Source organism: Emys orbicularis, chromosome 5, assembly GCF_028017835.1.
Source record: "Emys orbicularis isolate rEmyOrb1 chromosome 5, rEmyOrb1.hap1, whole genome shotgun sequence".
In the NCBI taxonomy this organism is placed as follows: domain Eukaryota; kingdom Metazoa; phylum Chordata; order Testudines; family Emydidae; genus Emys; species Emys orbicularis.
The window spans coordinates 101,808,983-101,834,928 of NC_088687.1; the positions used below are offsets into that span (position 1 = coordinate 101,808,983).

The 25,946-nt window shown below is 41.2% G+C and overlaps 1 protein-coding gene across 2 annotated transcripts in view; it reads right to left on the bottom strand.

Moving 5' to 3' along the window:
* KLHL5 (kelch like family member 5) overlaps positions 1-25,946 on the bottom strand; it is a 64,063-nt gene that overhangs the window by 15,469 nt on the left and 22,648 nt on the right. For both annotated transcript variants that reach the window (XM_065404823.1, XM_065404822.1), the window contains 4 exons: positions 21,470-21,682; positions 4,517-4,703; positions 2,881-3,105; positions 2,416-2,578 (listed from right to left, as the gene is read on the bottom strand). In XM_065404823.1, the coding sequence (XP_065260895.1) occupies positions 2,416-2,578; positions 2,881-3,105; positions 4,517-4,703; positions 21,470-21,682 (788 nt within the window). The remainder of the gene's footprint in view (positions 1-2,415; positions 2,579-2,880; positions 3,106-4,516; positions 4,704-21,469; positions 21,683-25,946) is intronic.

The window sequence follows — 25,946 nt, forward strand, 5'->3', positions numbered from 1 at the left end:
AGCATTTGGCCATTGAAGGGCAAATCCTCAATGGCAGAGGTGTCCATGACGTCTAGTGCGGACTGCAAGAACGTCTTAGCCACCAAAGGAGCTCTCAGTTACAAATACTTGAAGTTCTTCTCACGAGGCCTCAGGCAGCTGGTCTGCGAACTTTGACATAGCTGTCCAGTTAATAAAATCATACTTGGACAGCAAGGCTTGCTGGTTAGCAATCCATATATGTAGGGAAGGGAAGGTGTAAATCTTCCTGCCCATGAAGTCCATTCGTTTGGAATCCCTATCCTTGGGGGTGGACTTAAACCTGTCCTGTTTAAAAAGTTACATGATTAAATACTTGATATTTGCATTAACTTAACTTTCAAAAATATGCCCCAACTTTTTTTATTTGCAGTGTTTAAATCAAGAAAACAATTCCAGTTGCAGTGATGTATCCTGCTCTTTAAACTGTTCAGAACGCCACAACATACAAAGAAATTAATGTAGCTAACATTTTAAAAAGTAATTCAACTGATTATAAAACACAGCCACAAAACTAGGAAAATCATGCCAAGACAGTTGGTTTCACACTTCCCAGATAAGGAAGTGATCAGTAAAGTAAGAAACACATATTATACATAAGCGGAGTCAATGTCAAATAGAAACAGAAGTTTCAGTAAATATTAGTTTAAACTTAAAGACAAACTTTACAATATGAAATCACATGGGAGGGGCCTATTTTATAAAGAACATTTCAAATAAGCACTTTTCATCAGTTGTTGGAAAGTTGTCAGGTCATTTTTAAGTAGAGATATCAAAGGTCTGCAAATCTGTTATTGAACTTATTACTATGAACACTTGAAAAGGACCAGGGTGATGGGGTTTAGCTACAGGGACACATGATTTTTATACAATCCCTTGTGCTGTCACATTATTTAAAAGAGACAAAGTGGATGAGGTGATATCTTTTATTGGACCAACTTCTGTTAGTGAGAAGGGCAAGTTTTTGAGCTACACAGAGTTCTTCAGGTCTGAAAAAGAACTAACAGTGTCACAGCTAAACACTAGATCTAACAGATAGTTTAGCACAAGTAGTTAGCACATATTCAAGGGGACCATTCAAGGTGAAGTAGCCCATTAACTCCCTTGTAATCCCAGGACAAAAGGGGAGATTAGTGGGTTGCAAGTTGTTGTAATTAACCATAAATCCAGTATCTTTATGAAGATCATTATTTTTAATGTCTAGCAACGTTTTGAATTCAAGCTCCCAGGCTCATCTTTTGAAAAGTGTTTTGCAGGTTTCCTTTGAGGATGAGGACTGATAGGTCAGATATCGAGTGATTTTGTGGGGGCCCAACTCATGAGTTCTGAATGTTTGAGGTTGGCAATACTGAATATTACATCATGTCACCAAAAAAATTTAAGTCCAGATTTCTCAAACTTTTTCACAGGCCGCATCTTAATACAGTTATTGTTTCATGGGCCAAATCCTCCCTCTCTGTATTAATTCTAATGAACAATGCCACATTATGCAGTATTCATTTTTGAAAGTTTATAATAAGCGATGCTCGGGGGGGGGGAGAAGAGGGGGAGGGGGGCGCAAGGTGGAAGTTTCGCCTAGGGTGCAAAATATCCTTGCACCGGCCCTCAGTGTGAGGGGAGTTAATAGTCTTTAAAATGGATTATTCTACACCCATATCTACATCATCTATAGTATAGGCTAAAACTGTACTGCACAGCTATAGATGTTATGTGGATTCTTTACTACAGACATGGACAAGTGGCAGAAATAAAAACACTTAATATATTTTAGAAGCCTTTTTCTACTTCTAAAAATATGGACTAGTGCAAGTCTTTGTTGGTTTAGTAAACTTTATGCTGTCATTCTTCTAAAAACATGAGAACTTGAACATGTCTTGTTTTTTAAAAAAATAACTGTGTGACTTGAAGTATTTTGCTTTAATTAGGTCATGGCTTTGAAAATGTAGTTCTAAACTACAAAAGCCAAAGAAGAAGAAACTATTACCTGTATGTATTAAAGTTTGGTATTGGCAAATTTGATTATTTTGCCATTTGCAGAGTTACAAAAGGTTAATTTTCATCAGTACATAGGTTCAACACTAACAGAAACTAGAACTCCAACTGGTGCCCTCAGCAAAGGTGTCAGGGACTTCATTAATAAGGAGATAGAATTGCTTGCTTACCCTTAGAGATGACTCCTCCTTTACAGCACTGAAGTACATTGGGGTGTGATGGGGAAGCTTGCATAGTCAATGCTGTACTTTTTCTATAAGAAGAGGACTTCTGTTCCCAGTACTATCAACTAACATCTTTCATGAGCAATACATTCATTTTAAAATATTTCTAAAGCTACATTAAAAAAATTAATGTAAACAAAAATTGGACCAAATTATTTCTCAAGAAAATGCCTTTGCTTACTTTCCATTTAATACTGCTACACCAACAGTACTCCTTGGAGTTGACATACTGGCTACAAAGTTCCATTGACGAGCCTGTGGATCCCATCTTTCTACTGTATTCAGGTAGCTCCAACCATCATGCCCTCCTACAGCATACATAGGACCTTCCAATACAGCTACCCCTAAAAAACAGAGAGAAACAACTGCTTCCTGGAAAAACAAAGGGCATCACTTTTCCATTACCCCTACCAAAAAAGGGTGCACCTTTAAAATAAATACAAATCACATCCTCTTTTGGCTGCCAATATTAAATATGTTCCACAGCAAATCAATCAAAATAATTTGTCACTTTAATTTTAGCTGATTTTAGAGTTCAGATTTAGGCTAGTATCAAGATAAAACCAAATGAGCTTTAAAGAGAGATTTTAACTGCTCTTAACCAATCATAGGTTTAGCATTTTAAAAATTATGAAGTTATACATACCAAGGCCATGCCGATGTGTGGACATAGGTGGCATTACACTCCAAGTTTTTGTTTTGGGGTTGTAGCACTCCACAGTATTCAATGTCTTCAGTCCATCTCTACCACCAACAACATACAACTTATCATCTAATACTGCAACTCCAAACTGTAACCTTCTCCCATTCATATTTGCTACAGGAGTCCACATGTTGGTACGCAGTTCATATTTTTCAATGCTCGTAGCTCCTTAACAGAAATATATACACGTTATAGTCAAAGAGAACAGTTATTTGCAGTAAGTGTTCTATTTAAATTACTGGCAGAAGGCTTGATCCTCCAGCCTGCTGAGCCCTCTGGAATTGATCCTGAAATTCACTTAAGCCTATGCTTAACTTTAAAATGCAAGTAGTATTATTTATTTATTTTTTAATTTTAATTTTAATTATATTATTTAATTTTAAGCATGTAATTAATCCCAGATTAATTACATGTTTAAAAATTAAATGTTTTGAAGGGCAAGAGCCAGAATGCTCAACATCCTTGCTGGATTAAGCCTATAAAGACCATTAAAATTTCAGGAAGTGACATAAAATGAACCTGACAGAACTATATTTAGGTATTAAGATTAACCTCATATCATAATATTTAGAACAAAATCTCAAGTTCTGTGAAAAAATGCAGGTTCATACATATACACACACATACACATTCACAGTCTATAGATATACAACTAACATCATTTGTATAATCTGTATTAATATAATGTTAAAATTAATACACAAACTAAGGGTGCGTCTACACTTACCTCCGGGTCCGACGGCAGGCAATCGATGTTCTGGGATCGATTTATCGCGTCTTGTCTAGACGCGATAAATTGATCCCGGATCGATCCCGGAAGTGCTCGCCGTCGACGCCGGTACTCCAGCTCAGCGAGAGGAGTACGCGGCATCGACGGGGGAGCCTGCCTGCCGCGTCTGGACCCGCGGTAAGTTCGGACTAAGGTACTTCGAATTCAGCTACATTATTAACGTAGCTGAATTTGCATACCTTAGTCCGAAGTGGGGGGGTAGTGTGGACCAGGCCTAAGAATGAATGAAAATGTGTTCTAATTCCCATGGCATTCACAACTCACTAAAATGTTTCTAGTTATCACCACACAGTATGAAAGCTCATAAAAGTACCATTCTGAGACACCTTGATAGAATGCTTTAATAGTCAATAAGGGTACGAGTTAAATATTCTGTAGCAGCTTTCACTTATTTTTGTTTGTATTCAAGTCTTCATTAATATTAACATTTTTATGTATAATTTCCTTAAGTTTTTAACCATGTTAATTAACACTCAAGTGAACAGAGGTGATTTTCCATTCATTTGACTGAACATCTAAATGAACAGAAGTGAGGCGATCCCATTACTGGTTTACAACAATTATAACTCATTTTCCTGCACACATGTAATATTTTTATTGCTATATATGTCTATTACTGAAGTAAAAAACATCAGTAGATATATGTGAATTTTGTACATTATAATATATAGCCTTTGAATGTTTTAATTTGTATCCTACATACATATCTAATAAATATATCTTTACAAAACTCTACTCAACTGATTTTCAATATACATTGTCATCAACTAACATTATGTAAACCAATACCTTTTGTTGCATCCATTCCTCCAACTGCAAACAACACTCCTACTGTAGACTTTCTAGGCTTTGTGCGAGGACTTTGTAACATGGGTCGTCTCTCGGGCAACAGATGGTATTTCATTGCTTCCATAATGAGTTTTTGACATTCAATGTCATCCTTAAAGAGGGCATTATTTTCCATGTCTGCCAGAAACTGGCAAAAATAAAATTAAACATGTTAAAGTGCTAAGCAAATGGCAAGAAGTTTAAAAGAATAAAAATTATAATGGAACATTTAGTCTGAAAAATATTGCTGTATGGTTTACAATAAACACTCATCAGAATGATCACACAAATAGAAAAAGTGTAAAATTAGATGAATCAATGTACAGAACACTCACATATTTTGAAATATACTTAGAAAGATAGAAGAAGGGAAGGAATGAGGTTCACCTTATTCTAATGGGCGATTCCTGCTCAATGCTCCAAAGGAAGACACAATAAATTTCCCAATGTCACTGCCAATATACCCAGAGGAAAATGCTTCCTATCAAATTTGTCACTCGATTTAACCCTGGCCATATGTATCAAGAATCACAATAATTACAGCAAAATATCTAATCTGGGGGTGTCAAAGACATTGCAGCAAAAGTTGGACTCTTCAAAGTAGATTCTATTCCCAACTCTGCAAATGACCTATTCTGTGATCTTGTAAAATTCACTTTTCCTCTCTGTACCTCAGTACAGTACCTTAGAGACTGAAATGGCAAAGCGGGAAGGAGGCAGAGGTCTATTCAATGACATTTATACTAGGGCTGTCGATTAATCACAGCTAACTCATGATTAACTCAAAAAATTAATTGAGATTAATCGCATTTTTAATTGCACTGTTAAGCAATAAAATACCAATTAAGATTTATTAAATATTTTGGATGTTTTTCTACATTTTCAAATATATTTATTTGAATTACAACACAGAAACTGTACAGTGCTCACTTTATATTATTATTTTGATTACTAATATTTGCACTCTAACAATGCTAAACAAAAGCAATAGTATTTTTCAGTTCACCTCATATAAGTACTGAAGTGCAATTTACAAATGAAGATTTTTTTTGTTACATAACTGCAAAACAAAAACAATGTAAAACTACAAAAACAAAACAATGTAAAACTTCAGAGTCTAGAAGTCCACTCAGTCCTACTTCTTGTTCAGCCAATCGCAAAGACAAACAAGTTTGTTTATATTTACAGGACATAATGTTGCCTGCTTATTATTTACAGTGTCACCTGAAAGTGAGAACAGACGTTCGCATGGCACTTTTGTAGCCGGCATTGCAAGGTATTTAAACATACGTACGCTGCTTCATGCTTTGGCCACCAATCCAGAGGTCATGCTTCCATGCTGATGACACTCGTTAAAAAATAATGCGTTAATTAAATTTGTGACTGAACTCCTTGGGGGGAGAATTGTATGTCTCCTGCTCTGTTTTACCCATATTCTTCCATGTATTTCATATTATAGCAATTTCAGATGATGACTCAGCACATGTTGTTCATTTTAAAAACACTTTCACTGCAGATTTGACAAAACACAAAGAAGGTACCAATGTGAAATTTCTAAAGATGGCTACGGCACTCGACCCAAGGATTAAAAAGATGAAGTGCCTTCCAAAAATCTGAGAGGGTTGAGGTGTGGAGCCTGCTTTCAGAAGTATTAAAAGAGCAACACTCCGATGTGGAAATTACAGAACCCGAACCACCAAAAAAGAAAATCAACCTTCTGCTGGTGGCATCTGACTCAGGTGATGAAAACTTGCGTCAGTCTGCACTGCTTTGGATTGTTATCGAGCAGAACCCGTCATCAGCATTGACTCATGTCCTCTAGAAGGCTGTTGAAGCATGAAGGGACATATGAATCTTTAGCGCATTTTGCACATAAATATCATGTGATGCTGGCTACCACAGTGCCATGAGAATGCCTTTTCTCACTTTCAGGTGACATTGTAAACAAGAAGTGGGCAGCGTTATCTCCTGCAAATGTAAACAAACTTGTTTTTCTGAGCAATTGGCTGAACAAGAAGTAGGACTGAGTGGACTTGTGGGCTCTAAAGTTTTACATTGTTTTATAAATTCAACTTTCATGATAAAGAGATTGCACTACAGTACTTGCAATGGGGGAATTGAAAAATACTATTTTTTTTTACAGTGCAAATATTTGTAATAAAAATAAATATAAACTGAGCACTGTACACTTTGTATTCTGTGTTGTAATTGAAATCAATATATATGAAAATGTAGAAAACATCAAAAATATTTAAATAGTATTCTATTATTGTTTAACAGCACGATTAATCATGTGATTAATCACAATTAATTTTTTTAATCGTGTGATTAATCTTTTTAATCATGTGATTAATCATGATTAATTTTTTTAATTGCTTGACAGTCCTAATTTATACAGTGTTTATTATTATTATTAGCATCTAAGCACTGCACAGGTATAAAAACACTAAGACCTGATCTACACCTAAAATGTAGGCTGAACTAGCTACATTGCTCAGGCGTATGAAAAAGTCACATCTTCAAAAGATGTATGTAAGCTGACCTAAGCCCTGGTATACGTTGATAGAAGAATTTTTCTGACAATTTAACTACCTGCCTCTTGAGGGGGTGGATTAACTACAGTGACAGAAAAACCCCTTCCATCGCTGTAGCAAGTGTCTACACTACAGCGGCACAGCTGCAGTGCCATAGCTGTGTCAGTCTAAACATCTGTAGTGTAGACATGCTCTTAAGATCTGCCAAGGGGGCAGTTGTGATGTAGACCCCTATTATGAGTGGGATGTTAGTTCTTCACACTGTTCTTGGTTTAATCTTAGATTGCTACTTTTGAACACACCAATGAGTTTTCTTCTGTACTGGTTCTATGTGCAAATGCACTGATCAAACTCAACTTCATTTCATTGCAGCATGATGAAATGAGTCCCAGGTTCATCACATGTGCTAAAAAGTCTACAGAACAGTATCAAGTATTCTAAAAAGTTAGGAAATATACATTAAGAGAACTGTGCACATTAGGTCCAGTAAAAAGAAGACTGAGGTCAGACATGAAAGCATAATTTCTTCTGGAGAGATGGTCATCGTGTATAATTCCCAACATAAACAAGAAGAGATGGAGACTGTGGCTCCTTTAGTAAGAAATATTGCTTTTCCTTATTATGATGCATGGATTGGATCAAGCTGGCAGTCAGCCATGACAGATCTCATATTCCTGCCTGCCTCCAGAGAACCATCTCACTTTCAAGTGTACTAACCAAGCTCTCTCAAAGATTGCCCCTGTAGGTTAGCCAGGTTCACTGAAATGATTTGGTTATTGACCACAAAAGCATAAGCATCTCTTGTGAATTTAGAGCTGCCTAGATTTAACCGAGCCCACTGTTGGGTGGGGTGGTGGTATATTTTCCCAGCGGGGCCTCATTGAAGTATTGTGTCACACATAAACACAAAGATCCCAGGAGATGAGTTGTCTAGCTGCTGCACCATCCTTTAAAGATTGTGTAGTGTGCACTCCCTCTGTGGGGGATCAGCTTTGCTAGCTGATACAAAGGAGAGAGGCAAGGCCATGGCTTCTATCTCACTCCTTTTTTGACAGGCTAGTACTTAGGTGAGTGCAAGATCTCAATTGTGCCCAGCTGCAACATGGGAACATAAGGAAAGGAGGCACATTGCACCCACTTCTCTGACTTGTGCCTCTGTGCAGGAGCCAAGCACAATTTTCCCCTTAGTATGAAGTTTTGTACACCCAATTCCTTTATTCCTTTTGAAAGTTTTGCACTCAATTTATGTAATTCACTTGTCTGTGATATTCCTACTTTATTTTTTGTTTTTGTTTCTCAGCTCTCTTGGGGCTTTTGAACCCAACATTTGTCATCATGCTGCAAAAATATCTAAAAAAATACGAGATTTCTGTAAAATAAAAGAATCAATTTCACAACTATTAGGTCTTACTCCATTTTATGCTGGAAAAGGGAACATATTGCATACATATTTTTCCTTTGCCAAAAGTGATAAATTCAGGTCAGCATGGAGGCAGCAAAATGAGTTAAGGCAGAGGTTCTCAAACTGTTGTCTGCAGACCACCAGTGGTCCACGAGCTCCATTCAGGTGGTCTGCAGATAGCTACTTCTAAGGTGCACACCTGGGCGGCCGCACACAAGAGAGTGAAGGGCCACCCACCTAATTAGTGGAGCCGTGCAGGTGTGGCTCCACTAATTAGGTGCCTGGTCCCTGGGGAAGACGCACAGGTAAGGTGAGGTGATGGCCTTGGAGGGGATAGGTGGGAGGGCACAGTGGGGTGAGAAAAGGGGGGTGGGGGGAATTTGGGATGTGCAGGGCTGCGGCAGCCAGAGAAAGAGGCAACTTTCCCCAGCACCAGGGCTGCGGCTGCTGGGGAGTGACAGCCCCCCCTTCCCAGCCTCAGCTCTGTGGTGGGGGAGAGACCCCCTTCCTTCCTGGCCCCAGCATGGGGGCTGCCGCAGCAGAGGGGAAAGGGCACATCCATCGCATTAGAAAGACTACTGATATTAAAATGTGAGCTGTGTGCTTTTATTTGTAGGAAAAAAAGTTAAATATTAAGTTGTTTTATGTAGCGCTTTTATCCAAAGTGCTTTACAATAGTTAGCTAGTGGTACAAACATTTGGAAAGATCACTAAGTGGTCCGCTGAGACCCTCAGCAATTTTCAAGTGGTCTGCGAAAAAAGAAGTTTGAGAACCACTGAGTTAAGGAAGTAAACAGAACTATAGATTTATAAAAAAGTTTTCCATCAGATTGTAACAACTTATGTTTTCAGACTAATGCAAAATACCATAATTAATATTTTAAACTTGGCTTTAGCAAAGGTTTGCTTCTATTTGAAAAGCAAATTAAAATCCCTTTGATTAAAACCATCAGTAAGAAGGAACAGTGCCTATCTTAGTTTTCATCATTCTCAGTTGCAATACTTCACCTGAACTGCTTTTTTTTTTTTTAATACAAAGCAGTGCTTGCTGCTTTGACGATCTTACACTCATTTAATTATTAGACAATTGCTAAACTGAAAGAAATGTTACAATGTTTTAAATGTTGGCATGCAATGCTTTATACTTGTGTACAGATAGAATATCAGTGTCACACTGCTGTCTAAAAGAACGAGGAGTACTTGTGGCACCTTAGAGACTAACAAATTTATTTGAGCATAAGCTAAAACATTTGACATTAGGCCACTATATTCCTGAATAAAAAGGACCAGATAAGATTCTCTCTCTCTATATATATGTAAACACAACTCCTTAACTGGCTGAATGGATTACTTTTGATGCCATACATAAGTGCCTCTACAACACCACCAACCTCTGCATCCTTCTAGATCAAGACTAAGGCCTGGTCTACACTAGGCGTTTATGTCGAATTTAGCGCCGTTACATCGAATTAACCCTGCACCCGTCCACACCACGAGGCTATTTAGTTCGACATAGAGGTCTCTTAAATTCGACTTCTGTACTCCTCCCCAACGAGGGGAGTAGCGCTAAATTCGACATGGCCATATCGAATTAGGCTTGGTGTGGATGGAAATCGATGCTAATAGCTCCGGGAGCTATCCCACAGTGCACCACTCTGTTGACGCTCGGGACAGCAGTCCGAGCTCGGATGCTCTGACCAGCCACACAGGAAAAGCCCCGGGAAAATTTGAATTCCTTTTCCTGTCTGGGCAGTTTGAATCTCATTTCCTGTTTGGACATCGTGGCGAGCTCAGCAGCACTGGCAACGATGCAGAGCTCTCCAGCAGAGATGGCCGTGCAATCCCAGAATAGAAAGAGGGCCCCAGCATGGACTGATCGGGAAGTCTTGGATCTCATCGCTGTGTGGGGCGATGAGTCCGTGCTTTCCGAGCTGCGCTCCAAAAGACGGAATGCAAAGATCTATGAGAAGATCTCTAAAGCCATGGCAGAGAGAGGATACAGCCGGGATGCAACGCAGTGCCGCGTGAAAATCAAGGAGCTGAGACAAGGCTACCAGAAGACCAAAGAGGCAAACGGACGATCCGGATCCCAGCCCCACACATCCCGTTTCTACGAGGCACTGCATTCCATCCTAGGTGCGGCCGCCACCACTACCCCACCACTGACCGTGGACTCTGAGGATGGGCTATTGTCCACGGCCGGTTCCTCGGACATGTTAGCGGACGGGGAAGATGAGGAAGGAGATGAGGAGGACGAGGCAGTCGACAGCGCTTACCAAGCTGATTTCCCCGACAGCCAGGATCTCTTCATCACCCTTACAGAGATCCCCTACCAACCGTCCCCAGCATTTAACCCGGACACAGATTCAGGGGAAGGATCAAGCAGTAAGTGTTTTAAACATCTAAACATTTATTTTTAACAGAACTGGAATATTAACAATAACAACAATGGGTTTTTCATGATTTGTTTGTCCTAGGCACTTAACTATTCAGTCCCAACTATTTAAAAAAAATTTAACAATGTCCAGTTTTGCATGATTCTGCTGCCCAAGCCGCTCCACTCTTTAGTCCCTGCCAGTGCAGCTATATTAAAATGCGGTCTATATGTCCGGGGATAGAGCTGCAATCCTCCAGGGACATCTCGAGGAAGCTCTCCTGGAGGTAATTGGAAAGCCTGTGCATCAGGTTCCTGGGGAGAGCGGCCTTATTGGGTCCTCCGAAGTAGGAGACGTTTCCGCGCCAGGAGATCCTCAAGTACTCCGGGATCATAGCCTTGCACAGCATGGCGGCATACGGCCCTGGTCTTTGCTGGCTTTCCCGAAGCATTCGTTCTTTATCGCTGTCTGAGATCCTCATGATTGTGATGTCGCTCATGATGACCTGCTTTGAATTAGGTAGGGGACTGTTAGTATTGGGACTGCTTGCCCGTTCCTTTACAGAACTGTAACCGCCGGTTTACAGCCACGCGGTGGAGGCGGGAGAGGGGCAGCATACAGGGATCTTTCCCTGGGACAGCCGCGAGGGAGTGGGACAGGGGCAGAGTTCATGCTTGGCCGATTGCTGGCAGCAGAGACTGGCATTGCTTTCAATGTGAAAGGAGGCCAGTGCTACTATTCAAGTTTTAAGCAGCCACAAGTCTACGGCTTACCATGTCTGCCTGCTACAGAAATTCCGGTGTCCTGCCCCGCTTCCCAGATCGGCAGTGCAAGACCCCAGGCACTGAAGGCGAGGTCCGAAAATTCGACCTTGTCCTGAGTGCGCATGTGATAGGTGCAGTGCATGGTCTTGTTCACAGAGAAAGACTATGTTCTTTGTTCACAACTAAATTTATCTTTCGGAGGAATTCACTACCTTTTTCTCATTCCCACAGCCACATCTGTGACTGTCTCCCAACCCAGCCTGGCATCACACTCCCAGAGGCTAGCGCAGATTAGGCGGAGGAAGAAGAAGACGCGAGAGGACATGTTCTCAGAACTAATGGGCTGCTCCCGAGCCCAGGCAGCACAGCAGAACCAGTGGAGGGAGAATTTGTCCCAAATGCACCGGACACACATGGAACGTGAGGAGAGGTGGCGGCAGGAAGACCAGCAGGCGACTCAAACGCTGCTTGGACTTATGAGGGAGCAAACGGACACGCTCCGGCGCCTTGTTGATGTTCTGCAGGAACGGAGGCAGGAGGACAGAGCCCCGCTGCAGTCTATCAGTAACCGCCCTCCCCCGCCACCAAGTCCCATACCCCCCTCACCCAAAGTCCAAAGAAGGAGGGGCAGCAGAGTCCGTGAAAACTCTCACTCCACCCCTGCAGACTGCTCAAGCACCAGAAGGCTGTCATTCCCCAAAATTTGAAAAGTCCTTTCCTTCCCGCCTCACCCAAGCCCCCGTCCAAGTTTCACCCCCCAGTTTCATGTGTGGTTGTTAATAAAAAATACGTTTCTGTTCATTACTGTTTCCATCATGTTCTTTTGGAGGAGAGTCTGTCTGAAGGGGGGGAAGGGGCTTGGTAATTGGACAGGACAGTCACCTTTAGCAGGGTACAGAGGCGGGGGCAGGTCCAGCAGCAGGGCACATACACAGTGCAGTGACTAGTTACCTGGTCAGTCTGGGAGGTGGTTTTCATGTTCTGTGGGGGTGGGGGGTTGCTCTGTGACTTTGTGGCGGGGGAGGGCAGTTACAGATCTTATGCAGCGGTCCTTTTCCTGGATCACAGAGCCACGCAGCAGGGGATCTGTAACCCTCCTCCCCCTGCCATAAAGTCACATAGCCCCCACATAGACGCGGGAGGAGGGCTGGCAGGCTCCGTTGAAACAACCAGTCCACCACTGCGAATCCTGTCATTCCTGGAGTTTAGAAGCATCATTTGCATCAGTACACTACACCCGCTCCCCACCACAGTCTGCGTCCCAGGTTTAAAACATTCCCGCGAAAACAGTAATAAAGACAACGGTGTTCATTAACAAAATAAAACTGATTTTATTTTTTTGGAAGGCGGTGAAGGGGGTATGTAACTGGAGAGGATAGTCAACATTAACTGGGTAAAGAAACGGGGGCAGGTTCAGCTTCTCTGTACACAAACTGAAAAGTGACTGGTAACCGTGCTCACTCTGGAACCTAGCTTTCAAAGCCTCCCGGATATACAGCGCGTCCCGCTGGGCTCTTCTAATCGCCCGGCTGTCTGGCTGGGCGTAATCAGAAGCCAGGCTATTTGCCTCAACCTCCCACCCCGCCATAAAGGTCTCACCCTTGCTCTCACAGAGATTGTGGAGCACACAGCAAGCTGCTATAACAATGGGGATATTGGTTTCACTGAGATCACAGCGAGTCAGTAAGCTTCTCCATCTCCCCTTGAGACGGCCAAAAGCACACTCCACCACCATTCTGCACTTGCTCAGCCGGTAGTTGAACAGTTCTTTTTCAGTGTCCAGGGCGCCAGTATAGGGCTTCATGAGCCAGGGCATTAGCGGGTAGGCTGGATCCCCAAGGATCACTGTAGGCATCTCCACATCCCCAAGAGTTATTTTGTGGTCCGGGAAGTAAATACCTTCCTGCAGCCGTCTAAACAGACCAGAGTTCCTGAAGACGCGAGCGTCATGAACCTTGCCCGGCCATCCGACATTGATGTTGGTAAAACGTCCCCTGTGGTCCACCAGTGCTTGCAGCACCATTGAAAAGTAGCCCTTTCGGTTGATGTACTGGCTGGCCTGGTGGTCCGGTCCCAGGATAGGGATGTGAGTTCCAGCTATAGCCCCACTGCAGTTTGGGAATCCCATTGCGGCGAAGCCATCTATGATGACCTCCACGTTTCCCAGGGTCACTACCTTTGAGAGCAGTACCTTAACGATTGCGTTGGCTACTTGCATCACAACAACCCCCACGGTAGATTTGCCCACGCCAAAGTGGTTCGCGACTGACCGGTAGCTGTCTGGCGTTGCAAGCTTCCAGAGGGCTATGGCCACTCGCTTCTGGACAGTCAGGGCTGCTCGCATCCGGGTGTCATTGCGCTTCAGGGCAGGGGACAGCAACTCACAAAGTTCAAGGAAAGTCCCCTTCCGCATGCGAAAGTTTCGCAGCCACTGGGATTCATCCCAGACCTGCAGCACTATGCGGTCCCACCAGTCCGTGCTTGTTTCCCGGGCCCAGAATCGCCGTTCCACAACATCCACATGACCCATTGTCACCGTGATGTCCTCGGCGCTGGGTCCCGTGCTTTCTGACAGGCCTGTGCTACTCTCAGACTTCAGGCCCTCACCGCGGTGCCGTAGCCTCCTTGCTTGGTTTATCTGCATCTGCCTCTGGTAAAGGTGGATGACAAGCTGCGAGGCGTTGACAACGGCCACAACTGCAGGGATGGTCACAGCGGGATCCATGCTCGCAGTGCTGTGGCGTCCGCGCTATCACTGACCAGAAAAGTGCGCGAACTGATTTCCCGCCGGCGCTTTCAGGGAGGGAGGGCGGGAGGGCGGTAGTGACGGACGGATGATGACAATTACCCAAAAGCACCCTCGACACATTTTTTTTTACCCAGAAGGCATTGGCGGCTCGACCCAGAATTCCAATGGGCAGCGTGGACTGTGGGAACTGTGGGATAGCTGCCCACAGTGCACCGCTTCCAATGTCGACGCTTTCCCCGTTGGTGTGGACTCACAAAGTCGAATTACTGTCCTTAGTGTGGACACACACGTTCGACTTTGCAATATCGATTCCACATATTCGATTTAAGTGAAATCGAACTACCCTCGTAGTGTAGACATACCCTAAGAATAGGCACTGAAATCTGCTTTCCTGTAATACAGAAGGCTACCAAAAGGACAACAGTCTGACCTCAACCCAGTCCTTGGATCTACTTTTGAGACTGACAAGTACTATTTAACCTTGGGGGGATGGGGGAGATCAAACCCACTAAAGCTGTATAAATTAATACTTCTTGCAAAATACTTCTTTGCATCTCCAAACAACAAATATATCTACTCACTAGAATAGAGAACCCCAGCATAGCTATGATTTACTATAGCACAAGGCTTGGACCTATGAAAATAATTCAATGATAACTAAAAATATAAGCAGTCTAAGGCTGTTTTTGACTAAAAAAACCCAAACTGTGTTCTTGTGACTAAGTCCACTGTATTGCAATTCATTGTAAATTAATATTTCCCACTGAAACAACCTGTCTTGACTTACATATTTTACAAATGCTAACCATTTAATAGAATGCATTATAATCATTATAATTTAATTATAATGCATTCTGATTTTAGGTTTTAACTGATCAACACTGATAAAACAACCCCAATTAAAGAAAAAGAAATCTGTGTGTATCCAGTAAAAACCTGCAAAACACTGGAAATGGTTACTTGTATCTAAGGGCTTGTCTAAATGGAGCAGTAATATGGATTATGGGAGCATGACTTCTAAAGCACACTTATGTGTTACTCATTAATTGGTCCATGCAGACCCCATTTGAGTGCACCAAAGGTTCTCTAGTGCGCTTTAAAGTAGTGCTGTGTGAAAGAGTATTATGTTAAAGTGCTCTAGAGAACATCAAAGAGATTACTTATTACAGTATATATATTATACTATACAATGTAACATACATTACTCATTACAGTATATACTAAGAGAAAGCCCCCCAAAAAGCCCTGATTTTTTGACATCTACATAAAAGGCAAAAATTGCTAAAAATAAACCCTGAAAAATGCAATTAATAAACCCCAAAAAACAAAAGCCCCAATTATAAATTACAGTTTTCTGGGGATTTGGTTATTTATGTAGCTCCTTGCACCAAATTTCAAAGACATTTATAATTGAGCAATTACAAATGGTGCATTAACATTATAAGCACATCTGAAAAACAGATGCAGAAAAAGGTATAATGTTTGTATATTTGGAACAAATTTTTTAGCAGTAATTTAAACAGAAAATTCTAAAGTACTAGGAGCTTCTGAAGAAAAGAAAGCTGAATCTCTCACAGTTAGGAATGTGATTAATCAACTTTTTCAGAATATGATCAAAGACCAGATACTAGCCACTGGAACCTGGTAAACACATAATACAAATACAAATAAACAACCATGTCACAAGCCTTTACAACAGCAACAAGATTTTCCAGATGTCTAGGATGCTGCTTCTGTCAATAAACAGGGATGCCAGAATGTACAATGGTAGCTTCAAAGAAATCTTTATAAATAAAACTGATGAAATAGAGGTTCCATTACAAGTTTTGCTGCCATTAGCTCTACAGTCCTATAACATTCTTCTTCTTCTTCGTTTAGCCAGATAGTTGGCTGTAGCGATAGTTCGCCATTTGGTCCATTCCTGCGCAACTGCAAAGGCTTGACGGTCTGAGAGTCAAACATCGGAACAGACTTGATAAACTCATGTACTAGGGGGTCTGCCTCTGGGCCACCTCCACTCCTCGATTGGTGGAATTTTATCCCGGATGTTACAAGCCACTCGGAGAACGGCATTCGCTGGAATGTCCTGTGGCATCCTTGCGACATGTCTGAAAAGCATAAGGCGCCACCTGCGGACAATGGCGCTAGTAGTCTGTAGACTCAAACAACCATAAACATCTGCATTACAGATGAAGTCATGCCACTTTATGCCCAGTATACGACGTTGACATTTTGTGTAAAATGCCTTCAGCTTTGTCCAGTCTGTGCAGTATAGTGTCCATGTTTCGCACCCGTACAACAGTATGGAAGGATACAGCTCAAATAAATCCTGAACTTGGTTGTCATACTAAGATGATGTTGATTCCATATCTGTTGTAGACGGCCCATGGCAGATGCTGCGATGCCAATCTGATGGAGAACCTCTGTATGAGAATTGGAGGAGAAAGTAAGTATAGAACCCAGATAGCAAAAGCTGGAAACTGATTCGACGGTTTCATTGTTCAAAGAGATTGGAGTCGCAGGTGGACCTGGTCCTAGATTTTTCAGTTTTGTCTTTGACTATGAAGCATGGAGACCAATCTTAGCTGACTCCTCCTCCATATGCTGGAGTGCCTCATGAAACCTGTCGGGGCTCCGTACTAAAAGATCATCATCAGCGTAGTCAAGGCCTGTGAGTGAGAGATCACCAATCTCAATGCCTATCGACCTGACGGAATGCTGCATTATGAAATCCATTGGCCGACAAAAGAGTGCAGGGGCCAGAACACAGCCCTGCCTAACACCAGATACTGATTTAAAAGGCGCTGACATCCAGTTCCCCAGACAAAAATGGGCAGTGGTTCCATTATGCAGTTCTCTAATCAAGTCCAGCAGAGTAGTAGGGACACCTACACCCTTTAAGGCCTTCCGTAACGTGACACGGTCTACTGAATCAAATGCAGCCTTAACATCAACATACGCTATGTGTAGGTGCTTCCTGAACTCATGATTTATCTCTGACAACAAGCGAAGGGCCAAAATGGCATCTAATATGGAACTGTTCCTCATAAAGCCTGACTGTTGGGGACAACGCTTCCGATGTAGCAAAGGCTCCAGGCATGCCAACAAAATATGCACAAATACCTTTCCTGGAACGGACAGCAAGGTGATTGGCCTGTAGCTCTTACATTCGCTGCACAGTCCCTTGCCCTTATAGAGTGAGATCACAATACCATCCTTCCAGGCAGTTGGCAGGGTTCCAGTTCTCCACACCAGACAAAAGATGGCCAGAAGTGATGCTGCTACAGGATCAATAGCACATTTTAGCAGCTCTGAGGGGATGCCATCAGCATCAGCTGTGCGTCCATTTTTCAGTTTAGAGATGGCATACTTCACTTCATTCAATGTTGGTGCATCAGTACAAATGTCTGGATCCAGAACTGCAGTGACTGCGAGATCATCCAGTTCTGAACAAGTGGCAGCTGGAGGATGGTTCAGGGCACTGTGATAATGTTCCACCCAGCGTGAGAGAATGTCATAATCCGATTTACATTGGATGGCCTTGGCTAGCATTCAGGATACCATTTGTAGTGACTACCTCTTGACCACTGAGGTTGTGAATGGCGTGGAATACTTGTGGCAAGTCGCTCCTGGCTAAGCCAAATTCAACATCATCTGCCACTTGGTTATAATATGCCTTGCGATCGCGGCGTGCCAGGGTGTTAAATTTTCGCTTCAGCTGATTATGAGTGTGTTTATCACCACGCTGGCGCGCGGAGGCCTTCAATTTAATTATCTGGAAGGCCTCCTCCGATAGCCATGGTCGACGTGCTGGATGCTTATAGTCAATCGTCTGCTCAGTAGATTGGTTGAGGGGAGAAGAAAACAGGGACCAGACAACCTCCATGTCGTCTGGCAGATTAGCTAGAGCTGAGAATCTGTTGCTGACATCAATACAAAACCTGTTGGCTAAACCTGGCACACGGAGTGCGTAGATGTCAAACTTCATCATCAGAGAGGGCTTACCTGCTCGTTGGAACATCAACACCATACGGGTAACGACTAGATGGTGATCTGTGTTCGCCGCGCATTCCGCATCACAATAAATTCTACAGCAGGCGAAGATACGCCTATCGTGTGTAATGATGTGGTCCAACTCCTTTTGAGTGACACAATCATGAGAGATCCATGACATCTGGTATAAGCGTCGCCACTTGAACCATGACCCAAGAATGGAAAGATTCTGGGAGGCACAGAATGTAAGCAAGCGGCAAGAGTTATTATTGGGTGTGCCTGAACCATAAAGACCAATGACCTGTTCAAACCCAGTTCGCAGGAAGCCAGTCACTGCATTTAGGTCACTCAAGATCACGAGATTATCATGTGGAAGGCCTGTGCATACTAGATGTTCCAATTGATCACAGAAATTATCTTTAACTGAGTCAAAAGATTCCTCTGTCGACACATAGACTACTATGACAGTGAAGTAACCGGGTCGATGTTTAAGATGTGCAATTAGTAAATGAGGAGACATAGGCATCCAGGTTGTCAGGGAGGACTTGGCTTCATGTCGCAATAGTACTGCTACACCATATAAATGGTTGGGGCTGCCAGAATACAGAAGGAAAGAATCGTCCACCTCATGATGTCTGTGATCCATCAGCCTTGCTTCTGTTAGTTCTGTTAGTTCTGCGATTGATATGAAACGGTCCATTTCGGGTGAGACAGCGACCTGATGACCATGCCTGTGAAGAGTTGCAACATTCCAAGTTGCAATTTTGGTGGACTGTTGGAGATCCCAGATACAATTGGATGCATTGTCACAATGTACTCCAGATGTGCCTGTCGACATCAGTGGACGTGCGTCCCCAGGAGGGCTTTGGCATGAACCCATCATGTTTGCACTGAGGGAAGACGGCACCGACAGGGCATCTACAGCTGAAAATAAGGCAGGGGCTTTTACCCTGGTGCTGAGTACTAGGTTATTCATGGTCAAAAAAAAAAAAAAAAAAGAGCCAACGATTATCCTGGGAAATATCTCGTCCCACTAGGATGAGATGGAGGTGCAGTAACGCAACCCTATTCCTGGTCTACCGGTACTGGCTTCACGCTGTGTGACCTGAGCCATTGAGTCTTTCTCAGTGACTTCCTTTGCCTCGGGTAGCTAGGTGCAGCTGCTGCCCTGCATCTTTGCTGCCTGTGTTAGCCATCATTTTCAGAGTTCACGTTGGATCTGTCCACCTCGCATAATGCCCAATGCAATATTTTGGACAAACCTTCATCGCTGATGGCATAGCTCCAATGAGCAATCCCCTACTTCAGATGCCCTGTAATTTTTTTAAGTTTGTGAGTTTAAGTCCTCACATCTCTACTTATAACAAAATGGCTTTTAGTGAGCCCTCCAATTTTCTGTCTCCTTTCTTCCAAACAGCTTTGAACCTTCTACCATAAAATTGGAAACAGTTTCATTATGTTTTACTGTGTTTGCTATGTCACATTGCCCATTGCTGTGTGATCATGTAACAAAACATCATACTATAACGCACCCTCATGGGTCAGAGTGAAGGCTGTTGTTGCAACTTAATTCAATTTCCTGATTTATGTGTGATTAACATTCATTTTAAAAATACTTCAATTTCATTTTTTGAGGAATCTGAAAAAATGGAATAAATGAAAAAGGTGATAGAAATGTAGAATCAGAAATGCCAGCATACATCTGCAAAAGATGGAAGAAAAGTGAGAGACACAATAGTGGTTGTAATCAAGTATTGTTTTGGTGTTTTACCCTTAATGTTTACTGTCCAATTAGTACTGATCAGGCCCAATTTCTCTTGATTTTATATTTATTTACTAATTTCTGTAAATTCTATTTCCAAGGACTCTAGATGTTTCAATTACAATGGATTAAAAGACAAGAACAATATAAAAACAGCTAAGAACATAAGAACAGCCATACTGGGTCAGACCAACGGTCCATCAAGCCCAGTATCCTGTCCTCTGTCAGTGGCCAATGGCAGGTGCCCCAAAGGGAATGAACAGACAGGTTATCATCAAGTGATCCATGCCCTGTCACCCAATCCCAGCTTCTGGCAAATTCCTGCCCATCCTGGCTAATAGCCATTGATGGACCTATCTTCCATGAATCTATCTAGCTCCCTTTTGAACCCCGTTATTGTATTGGCCTTCACAACACCCTCTGGCAAGGAGTTCCAGAGGTTGACAGTGTGTTGCGTGAAAAAATACTTATGTTAAACATATGCTGAACAAAATAAGTGAGCCTTGAATTATTTCCTGAAGGTCAATGGACTCTGACCTTAATACGTTTCTAAAGAAAGTGAATTACAAATGCAGGGACCCACAGCTCAGTAAGTTCTGCCACTGGTTATGGAGTACTCAAATGTAAGTACACCTCTACCTCGATATAACGCTGTCCTTGGGAGCCAAAAAATCTTACCGCGTTATAGGTGAAACCGCGTTATATCAAACTTGCTTTGATCTGCTGGAGTGCGCAGCCCCGCTCCCCCGGAGCACTGCTTTACTGCGTTATATCCAAATTCGTATTATATCGGGTCGCGTTATATCGGGGTAGAGGTGTATCAAAAGCAAATGCCTTCTAGCCAACCCATCTAATGATCATAAAGAGGACACAAGGTGCATACAAGTGCTTTAAAGATAATCATTAAGAGATTGAAGAAGGTCACAGTTCATAAATGTTGATTAGTGAATTTTATTTGTATATGTCAAAGGCTCATGAAAACCTTAGTTTTCCCATCTATAAAATGGAGATAATTCTTACCCTACCTTACAGGGATGTTGCAAGTGTTCAGTTTGTAAAACCCTTTGACATTATATAAGTGCTAAATATTATTAATGAAATCAATGAGAGCAGTTATTTTAATGACCCTAGTGCAGGTGGCATTCTCATCCATTCAAATACAAAACTGACTACAGATCTTCCCCATTCCTCATTTATTTATCTCTATTTCTAAGAAACCAAAATCACTACTAGTTGGGGGAACTTCCACATAGACAGTATAAGTATGTCCCCTAAAAATACTGATGTTATCCATGGGAAGAAAGAGCTAATGGTTTTATATTTGTAATAATTTACCTGTGGAGCAAGCAGAGGCAGCCTAATGTAAGCCAACAGCTTACTAAGTTCTTTCCTTCTCTGTTCCAAATCATGTCGAACCCAAGTAAGCAGTGCATTCAGTATAGTTTCTTCATTAGGAATATTCATATCATCACTTGCCAAAAGCTTTGCAATTTCAGCGGCTGGCAATAATAAAAACTCCTGGTTTCTAATTACTTCCATGAAATTCTCCTGAAAAAGAAAAAAGTATTTTCAATATGAACACTGAAGACCTTTGGATAGGCCACTATTGTCATCCGCTGCTGAAAGTTGTAGAAACACCATGTACTGAGATGCAGATTTTGCTGAGTAGAGTACAGCATACTCCAGTAATGGGCATGTTTGTAATGGTCTTCAATATAGTTGGATTGGTTTGTGTCAAATATAATTTCCAATGAATAAATGAACAGAAAAACAGTTCTAACTTTAACTTTCAGTGGGTTATTTTAAATTGTTTTTATTGTTTTGTAAGTCAAATACAGCTGAATAAGGTATATAGATAATGGAATGAAGATATAAAGGATTCACAGTACTGCACCAGGCTAAAAAATTTTTTTTTTTAAATCAACAATTACTTGTTTGATAGGTTTCAATTCTCCACATCTTCCCTTCTGTCATTTCTAGTAGCCTGTCCTCATTTCAGGGTAGGAAGAAACACAATATAAAATGTTTCCAACCATAAATGCACATTATTTAAAAATACCAGGATTTTTAGAAGATTTTGTGGAAGCTTTATTAAACTCAAGTGCAAGTGGTAAAAAAACCACAAAAAACTAGAAGAGCAATAAGAAGCTTATAACAAATATATTTTGCCAAAATTGAATGCTTTTTTAATAGTACTGACAAGGGCAAGATCACAGTTCCTCCATGCTCCTTTGCAGGGGAACAAGAAGAAGGCATAAGGTGGAAAGAGTCTTTGATTCAAAACAATACATCTACACTGCAGTGGAAGACCCGTGGCACAGCTGTGGCTAGTCCAGATCAGCTGACTTGAACTTGCAGGGATTTAGCTGGGGGCTTTAAAATTGCAGTGTAGATGTTTGTGCTTGGGCTCGGGCTGGAGCCAAGGCAAGCTCAAATGTCTACACTGCAATTTTATAGTCGCACAGCCCAAGCCAGCTGACACGGGCTCTGAGACTCGATGCCGCAGGTTTTTTATTGAAGTGTAGACGTACCCAATGTGGTCTGCTCCTGGAACAGCACATCGATATGTTTCCTTTTACTCAGAGTTTGTAGTAACTCCATGATCAAGTCCAAAATTAGCAGACATAATGTAGCTGAATTTTAGAAAAACATTTGATTTAATCTCTAAAGTAATCTTACTCTCAAAATTAATTGAAATCGGTTTGGCTATCCAAACACATGTAGACTGAAAAGTGGCTGAAATATTTTTGTTTTTTTTAAAGGTAAAAATAAAAGCCAAAATATCCGCAGGAGTGGGTGTGTTCGATAAGGGGACTGTGCAGGGATTAGTGTTAAGACCAACCCTATTTAATATCTTCATTAATGATCTAAAAGCAGTAAACTGCATGTTAGTGAAATTCACAGAAAATCCTAAATTGGAAAGACCTTCATTTTGGAAAAATGCAAGTTAGTATCTCAGAGGAAAAATAATTCAATAACTCAAAACACAGATTTAATAACAGAGAAAAATCTGGGAGCCGTAGAAAGAAATACTATTGAAAATGGCATTGCAAATCAGATATGAATTTGCAATACAAAATGGCAATAACAATGTCCATTACAGTTTTGGATTGCATAAGCACTGGGCATATCATCACAGAGGAGGGAGATGACATTTTTTTTTAAATATGGCTCTGGAAATACATTGAGTATTGCATTCAATTCTGTGCATCTCATTACCAGAAAGATATTGACAAAATAAGGGAACTCAGAGAAGAGGAACAAAACCTGCAAAGGCTGGATGAATTGACTTATAAGGAAAGATTAAACGAGTTGAATATGTATTAGTGTGACTAAAAGATATAAAAGAGGACAAGGCACACGATTGTCTACAAATATCTAGTTACATTTTTAAACAAGCGTCTTCATGCTTTCTCCCTCGTTGCCTCTCACATTTGGGAGGTGCTCCCCATAAATGTCCATAAAGCTGCCTCATTATCCATGTTCAAAACCCTCCTCTCTGCCATGATGCCTACAAAAAACTTGACAACAATTGGGATGCTGGCAAGTGGAGATCACTTCCTATCATGTTGCCCAATATTGTCTAATTGTTTCCTTGTACTCCCCTGTTTGTCTGTATCCATCTGTTGTCTCTTATCTCACACTAAGGGTATGTCTACACCACAGTGGCACAGCTAAGGCACACCTTTCTGGTTGCTACATATGCGCTGAATCTGCTTCTCCATCCCGCTCCAAGCCTCTGTTTCTGAGTTCTTCTCCTCATAGTTAGTATTGATCTCTGCTATTGCTCATGAATTACTCAAGCAGCAGCAAGCTGAACTTGATCCAATTCTTGTAATATTTTTGCATTGTCCATGTGCTTCTGAAGACCAGTAATAAAAACTGACGTGACTGTTCACTTTTCACTCTGCTTTAAAGCTTGAAAAAGCTCTGAGCAGCAGCTGCAGCAGAGATTCTGGAGCTCTCTTCTTGCACACTTGGACAGCACTGGTTTATAATCACTTCATGTTCAGGTGGTTTTCCTTGCAACTTAAAAGGCTAGCAACTTAAACTAAAAATTAACACAAAAATTAAAGCTTGGATGTGGCAGAAGTTGCCTGGGAAAATTTCCTATTCACCATAGGCAAGTGGATTTTTCAAGCCCTGAAAGAAGTACAAGCCATTTTCCTCTTCTCTGAAAACACTCATTTCCCTTTGGTTCGCATTTTTTGAAAGGGAAAAAAAGCTAAATATTTCATTGAATAACTACTGCACACTATCAACTGTTCTCAAATGAGCTAGAAGAGAATAAAAATTGATTTTTTCCTTGATAGATTGAGGATAATTAGAGGCCACATAGGCCACTGGATAGGTCACAAGACTGAAAGTCTGGAGTTCTGGATTCTCTTCCTAGCTTTGCCATTCAGTAGCTACAAGACCCTTGCCTTAACTTTTCTATCACCATTTTACAGATGGGAAATTAAGGTACAATTACACTCACTCTCTTTTATAAAGCACTTCAGGACCTACAGATGAAGACACTATACAAGTACTAAGTATTGTTACTACAAAGCAATCACCACACAATGAACGATTTTCTTAAATTAAAAAAATAATGTTGATCTTAGAATAATTAATGACATTCATCAACTCTTACAAATTTTGAATCAATTATATTTTAGTTCCCTCCCTGTCCTCAAAATAGAGGAATTATACTGTGCTCATCTTGGGACACGATGGCATAGCATCTTGATGTTACTTGAGATATCAAGTTAATGGAGATTATGTGATTCTGATCTCCTGGATAAACTAAAGAAATCACAGCAGTCACCCTTGTTGGAAATGTAGGATGTCCCCAGACCTGATATAACAGGAAGATGTTGGAAGTAAAACACTATGTTAGATGCTGCATTGGAAAAAGAACAATCAAAGGTGCAAAAACTCTGTACTTTATGCCCGGATACAGAGATACTTAAATTAATCTTTTGGCTAGTCTAGCAACATTTTTAAATTTGTAGTCATGTGGCCCATTACTTTTTATAAATTATATTTATATATAGGATAACTGTATGTGTAAAAGATTAATTTGGTGCATTTGCAAACACAATCCTGGTACTTGCATTTTACATGCCTACATTATCAGAATCAGGCCCACAATGCCTGTTTATATGCTATTATGTCCACCACTATTCACTTTAGACTGTTGCAGTGTTTCACTTACTATGTCCTGAGGATTTTTCAGGCACTGTCAAATTTTGAAGTCTAAAAAACTGATCTAGTTTGACAATAACCTTGAAGAGTTTTCTTATTCTTTGTCACAATGAGTAAATAGTCTATCAATTGAGTGACAACATAGTTAATAATAAAGTAATGAAACACTCATGTACTTTTAGCAAAATAGCAACATACATACTTTTAATTTGAAGTGGTCCAGCATTCAAATCATTCCTACTTATATTTATACTTCAAATACACTGCACTGACTGAAACCATGCCAACGCTTTCAAGTGACACTAATGGATGTTGTTCAGATAGAGAAAGTCCATTAGTGGAGCTGGACCCACTGAGATTATTCACTGATGGATCTTTTATTTTGAGAAAATGCCCATTTCATGTGAACTGCTGGTCTCAAAGTACAGCAATGGTTTAAATTAGGTGCTTATCAAAATACTCATTGTTTCACTCATAGCTTTTCAATATGACAGCATTAAAACCGAGTAGCTGTTTTAACTGCAGTGAAATTGTCTGCATGGTGAACTGCTCTTTCCATCGGACTAGAAAAGAAAAAGCAGCAGCAAAAGAAAGAAAATGAATATATTGAAATTAAAATATA